General features: G+C 40.6%; 1 protein-coding gene across 1 annotated transcript in view; it reads left to right on the forward strand.

Moving 5' to 3' along the window:
• Positions 1-1,439: 1,439 nt before the first annotated feature.
• The window catches only part of col9a1a (collagen, type IX, alpha 1a), a 30,762-nt gene continuing 14,805 nt past the window's right edge, over positions 1,440-17,396 (forward strand). The window contains exons 1-12 of the mRNA XM_080416403.1: positions 1,440-1,660; positions 2,221-2,295; positions 2,657-2,695; positions 2,811-2,873; positions 10,455-10,508; positions 11,299-11,334; positions 12,508-12,531; positions 12,686-12,739; positions 12,903-12,956; positions 14,883-14,915; positions 15,834-15,890; positions 16,222-16,275. Of these exons, the coding sequence (XP_080272529.1) occupies positions 1,586-1,660; positions 2,221-2,295; positions 2,657-2,695; positions 2,811-2,873; positions 10,455-10,508; positions 11,299-11,334; positions 12,508-12,531; positions 12,686-12,739; positions 12,903-12,956; positions 14,883-14,915; positions 15,834-15,890; positions 16,222-16,275 (618 nt within the window). The 5' untranslated portion in view covers positions 1,440-1,585. The remainder of the gene's footprint in view (positions 1,661-2,220; positions 2,296-2,656; positions 2,696-2,810; positions 2,874-10,454; positions 10,509-11,298; positions 11,335-12,507; positions 12,532-12,685; positions 12,740-12,902; positions 12,957-14,882; positions 14,916-15,833; positions 15,891-16,221; positions 16,276-17,396) is intronic.

The raw sequence follows: 17,396 nt of genomic DNA on the forward strand, positions 1-17,396 counted from the left end.
ACAAGTGTTTTTTTTACTTTACATAGCATGCTTTTTTGTTGGTATAAGTGATATTTAACCCACTGTTCTTTTCCCTCTATTTTTTAACAGTAGGCTACTAATTTTGATCTATTTTTTTAACAGTAGGCTACTATTTATCTCAAATTTTCTATTTTATTTTTATTAGTATTTTTATTAATTATTATTATTTTATAGTGTACTGTTCTATTTTTTTAACAGTAGGCTACTATATATTTTTCTATCATTTTATAGTGTACTGTTTAGCTATGTTCTTCATTGAGCTATGATCAATCTTCACATTGATCATTTGGCAGATTTTTTTGGTATCTTTAATTCTTTTGGGTATTTTACTGTTTTCCCAATTTGTTCTATATATTTTTTTATTTAGAGTGGCCAATAGTTTGTTCCCCCCTTTTTCTCCCCAATGTAGTCGTTATGCCAATTCACTCCTCCCCACACACATATCTGTGTTGTCACTGCGGTTATAACCTACTGACTCACCTGCCAGTGAGGAGCCCCCACCGGGAGGACGTAGAGCCTTCGTCCTACTCCTCCCGCCCAACACTCCCCACCCTAGCCCGTAGGAGTAATGTGGGCAGGGACTTTACCACTGCGCCACCTGAGCACCCGATTTGACCTATTTTTTAGCACAACTTGTATTTTGGCAAATAAACTCTTATATTGTACTTTTGACCTCATTGTTGTGTTGTGTTTGGGGGTTTAAAGAACAGTGGGTTAAATATCCCTTACCAACAACAAAGCAGCATGTTATGTAAAGTTAAAAAACACTTATGGACACAAATCCTAATTCAGGTGCCCACTCATCATGTCCCATGGCCCACATGTCCCTAGTGTCCAGATGGTTTTGGTGCCCAGTTGTCCTGGTGCCCACCTCTTCAGGTGGGCACCAGGTGTTATCTCCTCCCGTCCTGTTACCAAATAGAATACCCCAACAAAAGCTGAAACGCAAATTCTCCCATGGGGATTAGGGATCATTATCATTATCATTATCATTATCATTATCATTATCATTATCATTATCATTATCATCGTCGTCGTCGTCGTCATCATCATCATTATCATCATATACAATTTGACTAATTGAGTAATTTGCATGGTATATTCCCAGCAGTGTAGGTTTTGGCACTTTTATTTTATTTCTGCTGGACATTATGGAATATGAGGCCAGGGCAAATAACGATCCATTTGGTTCCATGTTGTACACTGTTTAGAGACACGTTTATATGGGGTCCTCCTTGAAATAAAAAAAGCTTGAGAACCAACCACTGTCCACTGGTTTAGGGTATTTATAAGAAGTAGGCCTAATGCTAGAAGATTAGAAGAAGCCCACCCTCCCTCGTGTAGAAACTCACTCCCCCAGCAGCACGCACCTTCAGTCCCTCCTCCAACCACTGTGTGCAGCGATGGAGCGCCTCATGAATAAACATGAGTGTTTAATAGTACATCGTACCTTCTCAGTGCACGCTGGGGTTCAGTTAGGGGGATATTGACAGGTGCTCCGAGGAACCCCAACTAATCCGGGAAAAGGGACTTTTTGCGTCTTCCCCGCGTCGTTAGGAAGACCATGGCTGGTGCCAGGATCTCCCGGGAGCCTTTGTTGGTGATTTTATTGCAAATCGTCCTAATTTGCTCCGCTCAGGTAAGTGATAAATTGTTCTCTAATTCAGCTCTCTTTTTTTATCCATAGTAGTTGGTTGCTTTTGTTCTGTGGGCTAGTTGTTTAGGTTACTGTATCAATCAATAGCATTATGTAATCTGCTAATTCTAGAGTTAATATACATTTTACATTTTACATTTATACATACAGATAGTCAACCTTCCATCCTTGCTAAATATATTTTTTGAAAGGAAAAAAAAACTCCACACAGGTTTCCTTTGTGTGATATCTTTAATACATTTGGAACTCAAAACAGGAATGAACGGTGTCTGTATCCTCTCATGTGGACACATGGAACCAATGAGACTAAAACAACAGTTAATCTCAGCACATGCAGTTAAGAGTTCCTCGACTATAATGGGATAGTATGCCTTTAGTTCATATTTCATGACCTTATTATTTCTAGCACCATGACTGCTCCCACACAAAGGGACTTTGTGTGAGCTACTCTTTGCAGACCAGCACTAGCTCTGGTTTGAGGATGGATTTTAGCAGAAAATAATGATTTTTATTTTGGGGTTGTTTTTGTTGTTTATCTGCAGAGGGGCCCGGTTGGTCCCAGGGGTCCTGAAGGACCGGCAGGAATAGCTGGGGTACCTGGCGTAGATGGCATTGATGTGAGCTGAATTCTATTTATTATCTCATGAGATATAGTATCAAAGCTGGGGTCAGTATCAACTTCAGTATAATCAAATCCAAAATAATGTCAAGACACTATTTATTAGTCAGTAATAGAGCATTCATTCACAAATATTTAATTTCTGATCATAGAACATACATGTACCGTTTTAATAGTTTGTGTTCCATTTAGTTGATTTTGAACATTCCACTTCCTGAATGGTTTAAAGTAAAAAAAATGGCAGTGACACCAGCTTTGTTATTTATGACCATTATGTGTTTACTGCTTAATTCTATTTCCCCCAAAGATTTCACTTAAGAAGTAACATCACATGCGTTATATTCTTAATATATTTACAGGGTGAGAGAGGAGAAGACAACTTTGTCGAAGGCGGACCTGTGAGTGGAATTCTTTCCCTGCATTATTAATCTCACATGCATGAACAGATGATACTTACTGTGGAGTTAAGTAATGTGTTTTCTTTTCACCACTAAATGAACATTGTGATTCCAGGGCCCGGATGGTGACAATGGCAAAGACGGAGTTCCTGGCACAGCGGGCCTCCCAGGCGCAGACGTAAGTTAAACACCAGGGTAACAACCTGAGAAATCAAAACTAAGACATTTCTAAACCAGTATGTTTTCTATTCTAAAAGGCAATTTGGTAAATACTGTACATGTTGGACTCAACCAGTCTTAACCAACCATAGTAATGGATAAGAAAGTCCTTCTATTAGTTAACTGTAGTAGGGGGGAGGGGGGGTGATAAAAGATTGTGTTGAATCACTGTAGTATCTGAAGGACTCAAGATATGCACATCTACGACTGGGAAAAGTGGTTTATCTTGGCCGCAGAGCAAAAGAGTTGAGGAAAAGTCTTGAATACATCAATATTTAGGTGAGTGAGTAGAGTGCGCCTCAAATAGCTTCCTGACAGAAACAGAAGTCTTTTTGTATAAGGCAGGGGGGTGCTGGGCCGGTGGGGGGGGATTAACTGCCCAGGGATGGCTGACAGGAAAGAGCTGTATGCTGCTAAAGGCTGGCTGTGCAAAATGGACCCAGTGTGTGCAGGCTGCTGCACCCGATACCTGGTGTGTGTGCTGATGGTCCTGGGTACAGACAGACAGCCTGGTTAAAATTAATAAGCAGCTGGACAGAAGTGGTGGACAGGATCAGTGTGAACTGCTGTGCAGTACAGAGAAAGGTTTTGAAATAGACTAAAACATATATTATGTGTAATTTGATGGACATGTTGGTCCATGGCATCCTGCAATACAATACATGTACAACATGCTTCTTTTTCTTTTACTTTAGGATCCCCAGTGGTAGTGGGGGCCTATCCTTGGTAATATTAGTGCTGTGTTGTAAGAAAACTGTAATCTCTGAATGTTTAATTTGAGGTGTTTTCTCGTGCTCTTTGGCTGCTAAGACCTCTGAATGGTCAGAATGCAAGGCAAAAGTTGTTAATATGTGGTGGTTGATGGGGGAGGGCCTGTGGAAGGGAACCGCCCTCTTTCACAATATACTGCTGTGTCTTCATTCATCTCTTACATGTGATGTGTAAATGTGAAAGACTTGAAAGAGATTGTAGATCTGCTATTTTCGCTGTTTTTGAAGATATTATGAAAATGTTCTTAACATTCTGGCCTATAATTTCATGTCCAAAATATAGATGGCAGGTTGAAAGTGGTTAAGGGATAAACCTCAATCCAATCTCTGGAAATTCCAGTGGTTTATACAGACAATAAGCCTCTCCGACTTACTTACTTACTTACTTACTTACTTAATTAAAATGTCATTCACATTTGTTGTCTCATATGAATTCCAACATGAATTCCACAGCAATAAAATAAACAGAAGAGGCTTAATTCTGGCAAGATATTAAAAGTCACATGATGTACACAGTCTCAGTCACGACCATTAGGTGGCTATGAACACAGAAGTAGGGTGCTTAATATGACCTTTCTGTTCTTTTATATGTAGTAATGCAGTACAGTTGTCAGAAGGGTAGTATGACATCAGTACCTGACTGTTGCCAGAGCATTTGGAGGGTAGTCTATGACAGTGGTTCCCAAACTTTTTAGCTTGAGACCCAAAACTGAAAATAGCAGATCTACAAGCTCACAACACGTTGCATTGCGACGTGTTGTGAGCTTGTAGATCGGCTATTTTCACTACTTCTTAAAAGTATTTTTTTCCCTCTAAGGATAATTTTTTTATGGAATTCTTTTCAAAAAGGTTTGAATTTGTTTTTAGTTTTTTTTAGAATCCTTTGGGATTTTTTTGTAAATCTTTGGAATAAACACAATTTTGGAATAGGGGTATGCTACTATAAAAATATGGGTCCCGACCCAATGTTTGGGAAACAATGGTCTATGACTGTGCCGTCAGTACTGTGATGCCAATACTGTGAGGTCACAGGTCAGTAATCTTTATTACTGATCTGACTATCTATGAAGCACCAACTTGGGGATATCTACATATATCATATATATATCTGTATATGGGCATAAAAGGGGTGCGACAGACAGACAGACAGACAGAGATGTATAGATAGATGTTCCCATCCTATTGACAAAGAGGTAGACGTCGTACTGTATGAGACTATCCCTCACACAGTTGGTTGCTTGTTGCTCTTACTTTTGGTGTAATTTAATTGATTATTTTCATTTTATTGTTTTTAGCATGTAGTATAGAAAAATTCTACAGGGAAAATGAGCGTGCACGCGTTTTGCATGAACTGAAGGCATGAAATTATAGCAAACTAGAAAAAGTGCTCCTCGGAGCACAGGTCTCCGCCAGGTCAGGTAGGTTATTGTGGGGCAGCAATGTTCGGAATTCGCCAATCAGGATGGAATATGAAAAATCGGATGGAACCATCTTGATCACTTGACTATAGAGACAATGGGTACCGATTTGCATGATGTTTGAATTTGTAGGAGTAATATAAAAAAGAAAAGTGTTGCAAAATCGGCCTCCTGGTGGCGCTATAATAGGGCAATGTTAAAAGGGTGGCATTTGTTCTTCAACGTAGTGCGAATGTGCGTGCAAAGTGTCAACGCAATTGGACGCTGCATTAATGATTTGTGGCATTTTGTTCAAAACGGGCCACTCCTGCAAACTTTAGATGTCAATGTTAGCCAATCAGGATGGAATATGAAAAATTAAACAGATCCATCTTGATCACATGACTATAGAAATCATGTGTACGATTTGCGTGAAATTTGGATACATTCTGAAGGCTTGATATCAAATTTTTTTTTTTACATAAGTCGGCCTCCTGGCGGCACTATGAAAGGCAAATGTGAAAAATGCAGGGCAGTTGTTTTTCCTTGGCCTCTAGGGAGTGTGCGTGCAAAGTTTCACGCAGATCGTTGCAGTTATAGTTAAAAACACAAATCTGCCTTTTATAGCGCCACCATGAGGCTGATTTGAAAATGTTCAAGTGGCATTTCTTCCTCGGCCTAGTGGGAATGTACGTGTGAAATCTCATGGAAATCGCAAGCTGCGTTCATGATTTGAGGCATTTAGTTGAAAACGGAGCAATCCTGCAAACTTTCGAAGCCAACCTTAGCCATTCAGGATGGAATATGGGAAATTGGACAGATCCGTGTTGATCACATGACTATAGAGATACTGTGTACTGATTTGCGTGATGTTTGGATAAAATGTGTAGGAGTACTGTCAAAAAATGTGTTTAGCAAAAAGCGGCCTCCTGGTGGCGCTATAACAGGCCCATTTGAAAAATTTGGGGCAGAGGTTTTGCTCTGGCATCCAGGGAGTGTGTGTGCACAGTTTCGCTGCGATCAAGCCAACGGTGCCAGAGATTAGCTGTACACAAAATGACAGAATGACAGAATGACGGACGGACGGACGGACGGACGGACGGACGGACGGACGGACGGACGGGGTAAAACATACTCTCTCGCCATGCCTTTTGGCCTGGCGGAGACAATTAGCCAGCTATGACAGTATACATAGGCTTTGGTCAGTCCTGAATGTAAAAGTGTACATTGGGCTTTATCAAATGATTCTGACCTGCATAGTCATCTATTCCTGTTTTCTTTGTCCCTTTTTTGTCCCAGACAAATCCTTCCATTTCATACAATAAGAGGTTGCTGGGCTAATTCAGTCATGCAGGTTTAAATGTCCCAAGGCATTGGAATTAGATTTGAGTCTTGAAATTGCTCCAATTTAAAAGGGGATGAAATCCTAGGCTGATTTTGTAGCTTGTTTTTCAGTTCAGGTTAAAAGCTAGAGCAGGGTAAAAAAAGTATTAGCTGCAACTGCGTCGTTTACTACCCTGCCATGTTTATAACCTGCTGTAGTTTTAAACCTGAATTGGAAAACATAATCAAAATCAGCCAGGGTTTCATGTGCCTTTAAGTTCACTACTTGTTACTTCATTTGGCCTCTGGTCAGGTGTTTTTGAAATGGCTTAATTCAGTGAGCAGTTCATGTGAGGCTGTGGAGCAGTTCATTTTAACTCAGAACTTGTAGGCCTATATTTAGCTATACCTTCTAATTATTTCTTTCAGGCCGCATTGCTATTGGCTGGAAGAGCAGCGAGGGCGGGTCTTCTCTCAGTAGAGCCAGTAGAAGCCCTAGAAGTATACCCTACTTCATCATCAATTTTAAAATTAATGGGACCATAATTGACAAAAACGCATATTATAGCAATTGAAAGAAGCCTTTAAGCCTCTGAAAGCATAAATTATTTATAACAATGATTACTAAGGTAATAGAATCAAGTGTAAAGTCCAATCCCCATTGTAATCCCCACCTGCTAAGCAATTAATGAGGGAATTGGCACCTTATTGGCTTCATTTTAAAAACTGGATGCTGATGTGTTTTTTGTAACAAAAAAGCACATCTTGCCTGTAATTGAATGCAATTACAGGCAAAGGGTATGGCATATCAAAACCATGTTTGACAGTCATTGTCTGCGCCAGGCCGAAGGCGCCAGGCCGAAGGCGTGACAGGGACTCCGTGTATCCGTGTATCCTGTGTGTGCCAGTCTGTGAACAGCAATTTTTCAGATCGGCCTGTTATAGCACCACCAGGAGGTCGATTGTTTTATATTACTCCTACAGATTTTGTCCAAACATCACGCAAATCGGTACACAGTATCTCTATAGTCATTGAACCAAACGTGTCTTTCAGATTTTTCATATTCCATCCTGATTGGCTAAGATTGGCTTCCAAAGTTTGCAGGAGCGCTCCGTTTTGAACAAAATGTCTCAAATAATGAACGCAGCGTGTGATTGCCGTGAACCTTGCACGCACATTCCCACTAGGCCGAGGAAGAAATGCCACTTGAGAATTTTCAAATCAGCCTGATGGTGGCGCTATAACAGGCCGATTCGCGTTTTTACCTATAACTGATCTGCGTAAAACTTTGTATGTGCACTCCCTAGAGGCCAAGGAAAAACCATTTCCCTGTATTTTTCACATCTGCCTTTGATAGCGCCACCAGGAGGCCAACTTATGTAAAACATTTTTTTTAATGTTACAAAATGTTCACGCAAATCTGTACACATGATCTCTATGGTCATATGATCAAGACAGATCTGTTTGATTTTTCATATTCCATCCTGATTGGCAAAGATTGACATCTAAAGTTTGCAGGAGTGACCGGTTTTGAACTACATGCCTCAAATCATGAACGCAGGTGCGATTGCGGTGAAACTTTGCATGCATATTCGCACTACGTTGAGGAACAAATGCCACCCTTTTGACATTGCCCTATTATAGCGCCACCAGGAGGCCGATTACTCCTACAGATTTTGTCCAAACATCACGCAAATCGGTAAACATTATCTCTATAGTCATGTGATCAAGATGGATCTGTCCTATTCTTCATATTCCATCAACATTGCTGGCCCACAATAACCTACCTGACCTGGCGGAGACCTGTGCTCCGAGGAGCACTTTTTCTAGTTGTCACATGATTCAAGACACCATTTGTGCCTAAATCAGAAAATCACATTTCAACAACAATCACTGACATTTGGAGCTATTGTGGTGCCCCCTGCTGGTTGAAGTACAATTACTTGTAGAGGCCCCTCAATGTGTGATTCAAATTTGGGCCAGATCGGATGCTACATACAGAATTTGTGGCACTTCTTGCAAAATGTGCCCCTCCTACAAACGTTGGAAGCCAATCGGAATGGAATCTGAAAAATCGAACTGATACATCTTGATCACATGACTCCAGAGATATTGTGCACCGGTTTGCGTGAGTTTTGGACAAAATCTGTAGATTCCCTTCATATGCTAACGGTCAACACCTGTGTGCATTTTGAGATCATTGGTCAACCCTCTGAGGAGAAAGATTTATGAGGAGTTGAGACTGAAGGAAGCACAAAGGTTCCCTCATTTTACAGAAGGATAGAAGGATTATTGTGGTGGATATATTGATATACCTGTTGTGGTTGGTTGTATGACGTATTCATCTCTGTTTGGTTTATTAGAAGCTATATTCAGAGAATTGATCATTAATTTGTATAGTTTGTTTTATAAGAGCATATTGAACTTGAATATACAATAAATGGATTAATCCTTGTAGCCTGCGACATTGGCCAGACTGATCATCACAAAAGTTTCTCACGGTATCATATAGGGCATAGCAGTGGCGGCCATTTTGTGGTGCCACAGATAGAAACCGCATTATTTTTTCCCCCATAGAGATTTCCAAAAATATTTATATAATTTTTTTTAAGCCTGGAACCAAGCCATCCAGGCTACCGGTTCAGGTTGAATCATGACCATAAAATATGGTATATTGGAAATCTCTTTGATTGATTGATTGAATACTACTTAACAGTTTGCAAATAGTACAGTGGCAAAGCGAGCGAGTTGCCGTGCCGAACGTTGCGAAGTTCGCTTGAGCCTGCTCAGCACCGTTCGAGTTATGTACCGATAGGGACAGGATCGTGTTTTGGGGTGAGAGTTATCCCCAACTGCCACTCAAAGTGACTACTGGCCAATCACAGCGCGTCTTTTCCGGGTCTTGCCCGAAGTGGGTTGAATTACACTATCGCGCCCCTAGCGTGGGGAACTTTTGTGAACCTGTGTGATCAGTCTGGCCAATACAATGCCAGGCTACAGCTGACCAATCAGCGCAGCTAAAGTTCCACAGTGCACTGAACTGAACTGCCACTGCGAGCATCCTCACTGCTGAAGGAACTAACCATGTCAAACACGGACAAGACTCCATTGGTAGAATTACTGTCTGAAGAGACACTACTGGAGTAGGGATGGTACGATAATCGTTATTATCGTTTATTGTGATAAAAAAACGCTCACAATAATCGTATCGCCGGAGATTTTAATTTATCATGAAATTGTCCTCCGTCATACACTAGGATGAATTAGCTTTTGTTTCTATGCTTGATAAAACGGATTTGGTACGCTCTTATTTCACACACAAATTGATGTGCCAAAAATAGCCGATCTATGAGCTCGTTGTGAGCTTGTAGATCGGCTATTTTTGGTGAACGTTCCCCCCAGAATAGGGATGCTGGGGGTTCAAGTGGTTAACAAAAGTGGCATTTTAAGTTTTAAGCATATTTTGATTATCGCGATAATATCGTTAATCACAATTATGTTTGCCACAATAATCGTGACATGTAATTTTCATATCGTCCCATCCCTACGCTGGAGTTCATCATGGTGCACACAGGAACCAAAACACAGAGCACAAAACATTCCCAATGGGACTCCCAATGCGTTCTCCAGTGCAGTTTGAATATTTGAACTGGGAACCCCCCAAAATAATCATATTTGAACTGGGGACCCCTCAAAATAATCATATTTGAAATGGGGACTGAGCATTGGAACTGGGCATTGCGAGGCGTTGTGGGCTTGTAGATCAGCTATTTTTAAAATTATTTGACAATTTGGCCAATGTTTGACCGGTTTTTATAGTATATAGGTTGTTGATTACTTTTGAGTAATTAGTTATTAATTAGTTATTAAAAAGTCCTTAAATTGTCACTTCGCCCTCCCCCCCCCCCCCAACACACACACAGGTAGAGAACCACTGCTCTAGGGCAGTTACTCATTTGTACTATTGGGCGTATTCATTTAAAAAATGAAAACATTCTTTTCCCCAATGTTGGTTTTGTTGACGTGTTGTGATTTTGTTTTCTCTTTAGGGACCTGTAGGACCCTCCGGAGATCCTGGCGCAGATGGTGCAATAGGGCCAAAAGTAAGTTGAACATTATCGCCTACTGTGAAGGCCAATATGGAATAGTTCACTGTCAAAATTTGGGGATTTTAATCAATGTGTGAAATGAACTGTGTTGATCGTTTTGATTACATGCAATACCGGCTGAGAAATGACATTTTCTGTCCCATTCTGAACATGGCGCTTTGCTGTCTGGTCCTCTAATACCCATATTTCTCCTGTGTGTGTACATCCGTCTGTATGTCTATGGGCAAATTAACTTGATAATGGGCTTGCAGATTTTCATGAAACTTGGAGGCAATGAATTGGCGTGTGAGGAACTAGAACAAAAATATTTGTACTCTTACCATCTACAAGATGTAACAATAAGATGTGTAATGTAATTCATTATTTGTCACTGTATATATATACTGTACACATACGTGATTTTGTTCTTCTGCAAATTTGTCCTTTTACCCATATAATCATTAGGAGCAGTGAGCAGCCACTGTGCCGCGCTCGGATTACCTTTTAGGGTTGAAAGGGTCACAGACAAAGGTCAAGATCAAAATGATCATATCCCAGGGACAGACACACAGGCATCAATCATGAGGATGTCCCACACCAACCTACATGGACTTACTAAAGAAAGATGCAGAAGGGAGGAAAGTACACCAGATGTATGGAGGATCAAGATGACTTGAAATGGCGCTGGAGGGCTCGTCCGAGGATGACCAACAGAGAGAGAGAGAGGAGAAGGGACACTTGTAGGGATTTGGAATCGGGCTGGGTTTGCACCACTAGGTTCATTTAACTTACGTTTTGTTTGCAGGGTGAAACTGGTGAGGCTGGAGAGGCTGGAGAGATTGTAAGTTGCACATATTATCCTGATTTAAGTACTGCATATACAGCCCATTACGTCGATCGCGATCGACCAGTAGACCGCAGAGGCTGCGCAGGTAGACCACCTGCAATGCCCCTTTTTTAGGCTCTAGGTGGCGCTGTGGCAGAAAACGGTGGCACGGCACTAAATGGGGGGGGCGCCAGGAAAAATATTGAAACAGTCCTAATGCCTTAAGGTTATCGCCCCTTACACACCGGGGCGATTTCTTTCATGCGAATAATACGTCTTTTTTTAAAACCTTATAAAGTCAATGCAAGCTTCCACACCAGTTTCGTGGAGCGAAAAAAGCGTCTTTTAATTATTCGGAACGAGTCCGAATTTTGCGTAGGCCTATATTCGCATATTCGCTGGTGTGTAACCGCCTTTAATGTTGTTATTTAGCCCCCATAGGTAAATGTTTAAGTATTTTCATTAATGGGATAATAATTATTTGTTGGTTGGTAAATAAAATGAATGAATTACATTTTTTTTAATAATAAATCGGTAAAATCAGGCAAAAATAATAATTAAATAACCTAATCCTGACCCTAACCCTAAAACCGAAATAAAGTAACCAAAAAACGGAAAAGAAACTAACAAAAACCAACCAAAAACCAGAAAAAATAATAATAATCCACCCAAAACCGCGCAAATTTCGCCCACCATGCCTACCACCATGCCTACCACTCATGCACGCGCGAGTGGTAGATCACCTTGAGCTGGCAATTTCAATAGTAGAACTCAAGTTGAAAAAGTGTGGGCACCCCATACTGTTCTCATCATCAAAATGTTCGTCGTTCATAGTGTGGCTCTGTGGTACATGTACATGTTCCGTGGTCTAGGAAATTATTGAATCTTAAGATTATCATTTTGGAAACAACTCCAGGTTATTGTTCCAATCATTTATTTATGATTAGATTTTTCCCTTTATTTGTTACATTCAGCTTTTTTACTTTTATTGATTTATCTTGTGAGTGGCAGTTTTTTCTTTACATTTAAAGGGTTGTCTGTTCACAATATCCTTATATAGAGCTATATAGTACATTACATTCATACAACAGGTCTCTTTCCTTTTTATAACATTTGTTTCCAACACACACATTCAAACGATCCTTCATTATATCATGCTTACCATGATTTGTCTCCTGTCTCCCACAGGGCGAGGGAGCTGACGGTCTCGATGTAAGTACTTCCTGGATATTTGTGTCACTCTTTTAAAGATAAATTCTATCCATGCAGCATTCAAAGTAAAATACACTAATAACGAAATGTTGCCTTCATTGCAACAGCAAGACGACTCATCAAACTTTCTTGTTTCTTTGCTTTTTGTTTCCAGGGTATTCCTGGTACAGATGGGCTTCCAGGTGAACTTGGCAAAGTTGGATCTCCTGTGAGTAATTGAAATAAGCACATCACTGTTATCAATACAACCCTTTTAATTAGAGTACTTGTAAATCTTTGTCTCAATTTCATTAAATTATGAAAATTATACTGTTCATAGTACTTTTTATAGTATTAAACATGTTTTCATTTGACTCATGATCGCTTTACAGGGAGCAAGAGGAAAGAGAGGTCCAGTTGGTCTTCCCGGCACCGGTGGGCCCAGGGTAAATATCATATCTATGTCTGTAAAACCGAGTTGCTGGCCAGGGGTGAACTCTAGGGGGTGCTCAGGGGGTCGGCGACCCCTTAGCTCTGACACTATGGGGGCTGACGCATGCTCCACATGCACGTGCGAGCACGCACCGTCAGCGGCGGTCTTTAACACCTTAAAGTTTAAACAATAGCCTCTCAAGGTTCGCGCCGTCAGTGGCGAGCCGTTCTCAATAGCCTCTACCTGGCTGCTTTGCATACCATTAGGCTAATCAAGAAAAGCCATGGACTTGAATTGAATGTGTACATTCCTCTCACAATGAGAGACAACAGTCTCTGCACTGCAGAGTGTGAAGGGGATCGCTTAGCAGAGGACCAAGTTCTCTGAGACAAGACAAAGACAAGTTGTCTGATTATTTTAACTACTTATGTGTGGGTGAGTCTATGTAAAGGGCTTTTATATAAAACTAAAAGGAAAATAAAATAATCAATTCATTGAAACAAAAATAAAAACAAATTAACAATGCAACAAAATAATAAGAAATATAATTACATTAATAATCACATGTTGATATATACATACAGTATTTCAACTAGCACTGAGCTGAGTGGCTATGTGCACATGCCCGCGCGCGTGCACGTGTGCGCGCCGTGGCGTCATAAAATAGAGCCCCCATAGCTCAAAAATCCACAGCTCACCACTGGAACTTGCTGCCACTATGCAACCCAACAGAATGGCCCATCAAACCAAGTTTTAATGCATGAAAATGGTCATTTCAGACCAAGTCCAAGTCATGTTACAAATCATTTGAGACAATTTCAAGTCAAGTCTCAAGTGATTTGAGACAAGCCCAAGTCAAGTCACAAGTCCTTAATTTTGCTATGTACAGTATATCCAACTCAAGTCTAAGTTTCATGTCTCAAGTCTATGCTCTACAAATCAGTAATGGAGAACCTAGTGTCATATTTGTCTGAGGATCCAGAATTGCCTGAAAATCATGGGTTAAAACCTATGATTTGTAGGTAATTCTGGACACAATGGAAAACCTTGGGCTTGACTCCAAAAATGTGTTCCAGTGGTGTAGTCTAGTTTATTTTGCTGTGGGTATACCTCAGGGGCACAGGATTGGACTAGGAAGTGGGGGGACTCTAACGTGAATATAAGATAACGGGAACATTTTGCGATGTGGTGGGCCTGGTCTGGGGGTGAACTGGGCTCTTTTGCGAAGCATTACCTTTGGTTATTTAATTAAGTGTCCTTCTATGTTGTCTTAGTAAAGTATTATGTTTAATTACGCATGCATGAGGTGGTCCACAGCTTCTGCTTTAAAGACTAAAACACATGCTACCACAGAAAATAAATACAGTATAACAAATGTTTAGGCCTATGTGGTTCTTAGTTTCTGGGAGGGATTATTAGTTTACAAACACACAGTTGTTACAGATGAGACATGACTGAAAAAATATTGTCTTCCCATTCTGCTGTCTCTTCTCTTTTGGTGTCTCTTCCCGAACTCAATCTCAGTAAGTTTGTCTCATATGGTCTCTTATTATCGGTGATTTAAACGTACAGTAGTTGTAGCAGCAGGGGACGGTACTTTAATTAGCTCCCACCCGTTGATATGCAACCAGGGACAGGCCATTCATGTTAATTTGCGCTGTGCCAATCCACTATTTGTTGGGTTTCACATTCAAACCACAAATTCTACAGTGATTGTTTTCGGCGAGCATAATGAATGTGTCTCGCGCCTCCCCCTGGGTACACAGGACCTGGTTCATTTTGCAGTGATATTTCAGACTTTTTTTTTTTTACTTTCTCAATGTATACAGACATTGTAGCCATTGACCATGAATACGGTATACACCAAATGTATATGAGCTGCAGCTACTTAAGAGAATTCCAAGCAAGCCCAAGCTGTTTTTTATTGTTTCTTTCCTAGGGGCCTCCAGGTGTGTGGGATGGGGAGGACCTGGTGAGTTTGACCCAAATGTAGTTATGGTCTGTGTCACTTTGATGTATTTAAACGTTAATCTCAGGAAATGGCATGATGAACCAAATTCAAATTAATGACATGACAACTGTGGTCTGTGCCCAATGAGCCACCCGTACTTCACGTGTTCCTGAAATTATGTTTTAGATTCCCTAATTCCCACACATTTGTAATACCAGCAAAACATCATGATGCTAAGATGGCAACGTTTCGAACACAGCACAATTCATTGTTAGTTTAACAGTGAGAGTATACAAAGCTAACACTGAATATTTTGCTGTGTACACTTAAAAAGTGAAAGTTGTTTATACAGACCCTTTGGAATATTGGAATGATAGCCTTTCAGGATTATTGTGGAGGACCATACACACACATAAACACACACACACACACACACACACACACACACACACACACACACACACACACACACACACACACACACACACACACACACATACATAAAAAAGCTCAAATAAAAAAATATCTTTTTTTATTGTGCTATTTATTTATTTGTGGTTTGTATTAGTGCCAAAATGGTCCTCCATAAATGATTACCTGTTTTCAGCTTTAAAGTACCAGGTTAGAATTAGGCACATTCAAAAGACTGAAGACATTTCACAGTGCTTTGTGTTGTTAAAATATTGTGGCGGTTTTCAAATATGTTGTTGTTTATGAAATGTTTTGGATTTTTTTAAATGCATGCATTGACAAGGACATTACAATTAATATGCACAATAAATGTAGCACTCAAAGTACAATTTGCTTACTATATGGCTATTCTAGATACCATTTTCCTTTTGCTTTACATTATGCTAACAAGGTGAGCTACTGTCAGTGGAGCCCCCTAGTGGCAGGGCTCTTCCATGACCTCAAATAGGCTGACTTTGTGTTTTTCAGTGCCCCAATGCCTGCTCTGCAGGTCTAGCTGGATATTCTGGGCTACCAGGCATGAAAGTAAGTAAATGACATGGTTCTCAAAGTTAACTTACTCCTATACGACCACAATAGAAACAAGCCCTCAGGTCTTTTTGTGATTATGCTTTTAGCAATATTGTATAACTGTACCTCTGTACTTTTTGCAAGCTGTTAATAAAGTATCCAATCAATCAATCAATGGTAGAATTGACACATAATAGACACACAGACACTACATATAAATATATATTATGGCATCATATCTGAACATTTGTGATGTATTTTCCTGTGAACTCTGTGAAGATTTTATTTTCTTAACCACCAGTTGATTACTAATTTGACTTGATTGGCATGTCTTCTCTGCATTTAGGGTCACAAAGGAGCCAAGGGTGAATCTGGCGAGCCTGGAAAACAAGGGCATAAGGTAGTGTTTCACTTTCATCCTCACAAAGCGCCTATCCTTATTGAGGACATAGCATGAACGCTATTTCTCGCCCACTATCATTAAAGCAGCACTATGTAGTTTGGAGGCCACTTTGAAAAATAAATAACATGGCAGCCAACGTCTTTGACTTCATTACCCAAGAGTCTCTGCAAGCATGTCCGGCGAGGACGCGCTGTGATTGGCCAGTCTTTGCTTTGACTGGCAGTTCCATAGATATTAGAAACCTAGATACCTCATTGGCCTCTGCAGTTCATTGGGGCGACTTGTATCGCAATACACACGGCTCTTCCGCCCTGCACGGCTGCACCTGCCACTCAAAGTGACTACTGGCCAATCACAGCGCTCACAGCTCGTTGACTACTGGCCAATCACAGTGCGTCTTTTCCGGGACTTGTCAGTGCAATGGTTCTCAACCAGTGGTCCGGGAACCACCAGTGGTCCTTGAGGGGGTTCCAGGTGGTACCCAGCTAAATGATGGAGAGTTGATAACCAAATGGACCCTTATATAGATCTTTAAATCTTGAGTATAACATTTCACACTGTCAAGAAGAGTCAAATTGTTAACCATCTACATTACTTACTAAACAAGTACACAATTAGAGAACGTAAATAATTGTTATTTTGACAACATCTAATCGAATGATAACATTCTAAGTTTTGGGTGTGAGAGGCTAAAGCTTATCAAACGGTGGTCCGTGACTCAAATGCTGAATAAATAATGGACCCCACCTGCCTCTGATTGGCCTACCGAACTTCCGCGTGTGTGACGCACACGACAGCCCTGCGGAAGCAGGAAGCGCGCCCGAGATACAGACGCTTCAGAGCCCAATGAGGCGTCTACCTTTATATGTCTATGGGCAGTTCTGCGTTGGTGACTTGGCAAATGCCAGGATGAAACTCATTGTCTCCCCTATACATCCCCCCCCCCCCAAGTCTATAAATGTAGGGAAGGAGGATTGCTATTGCTTAAACATGTAACTTTATAATTTTGTGGGACATAATATGCTATATAGTTGTTACATAGTTGTTACAAGTTAGATAGTGCTGCTTTAATTTGCCGTTTAAAAAGTGAATAGTACAATGATGTCACCATAGCATAG

Source organism: Gymnoscopelus braueri, assembly GCF_963280865.1.
Source record: "Gymnoscopelus braueri genome assembly, chromosome: 2".
Taxonomy (NCBI): domain Eukaryota; kingdom Metazoa; phylum Chordata; class Actinopteri; order Myctophiformes; family Myctophidae; genus Gymnoscopelus; species Gymnoscopelus braueri.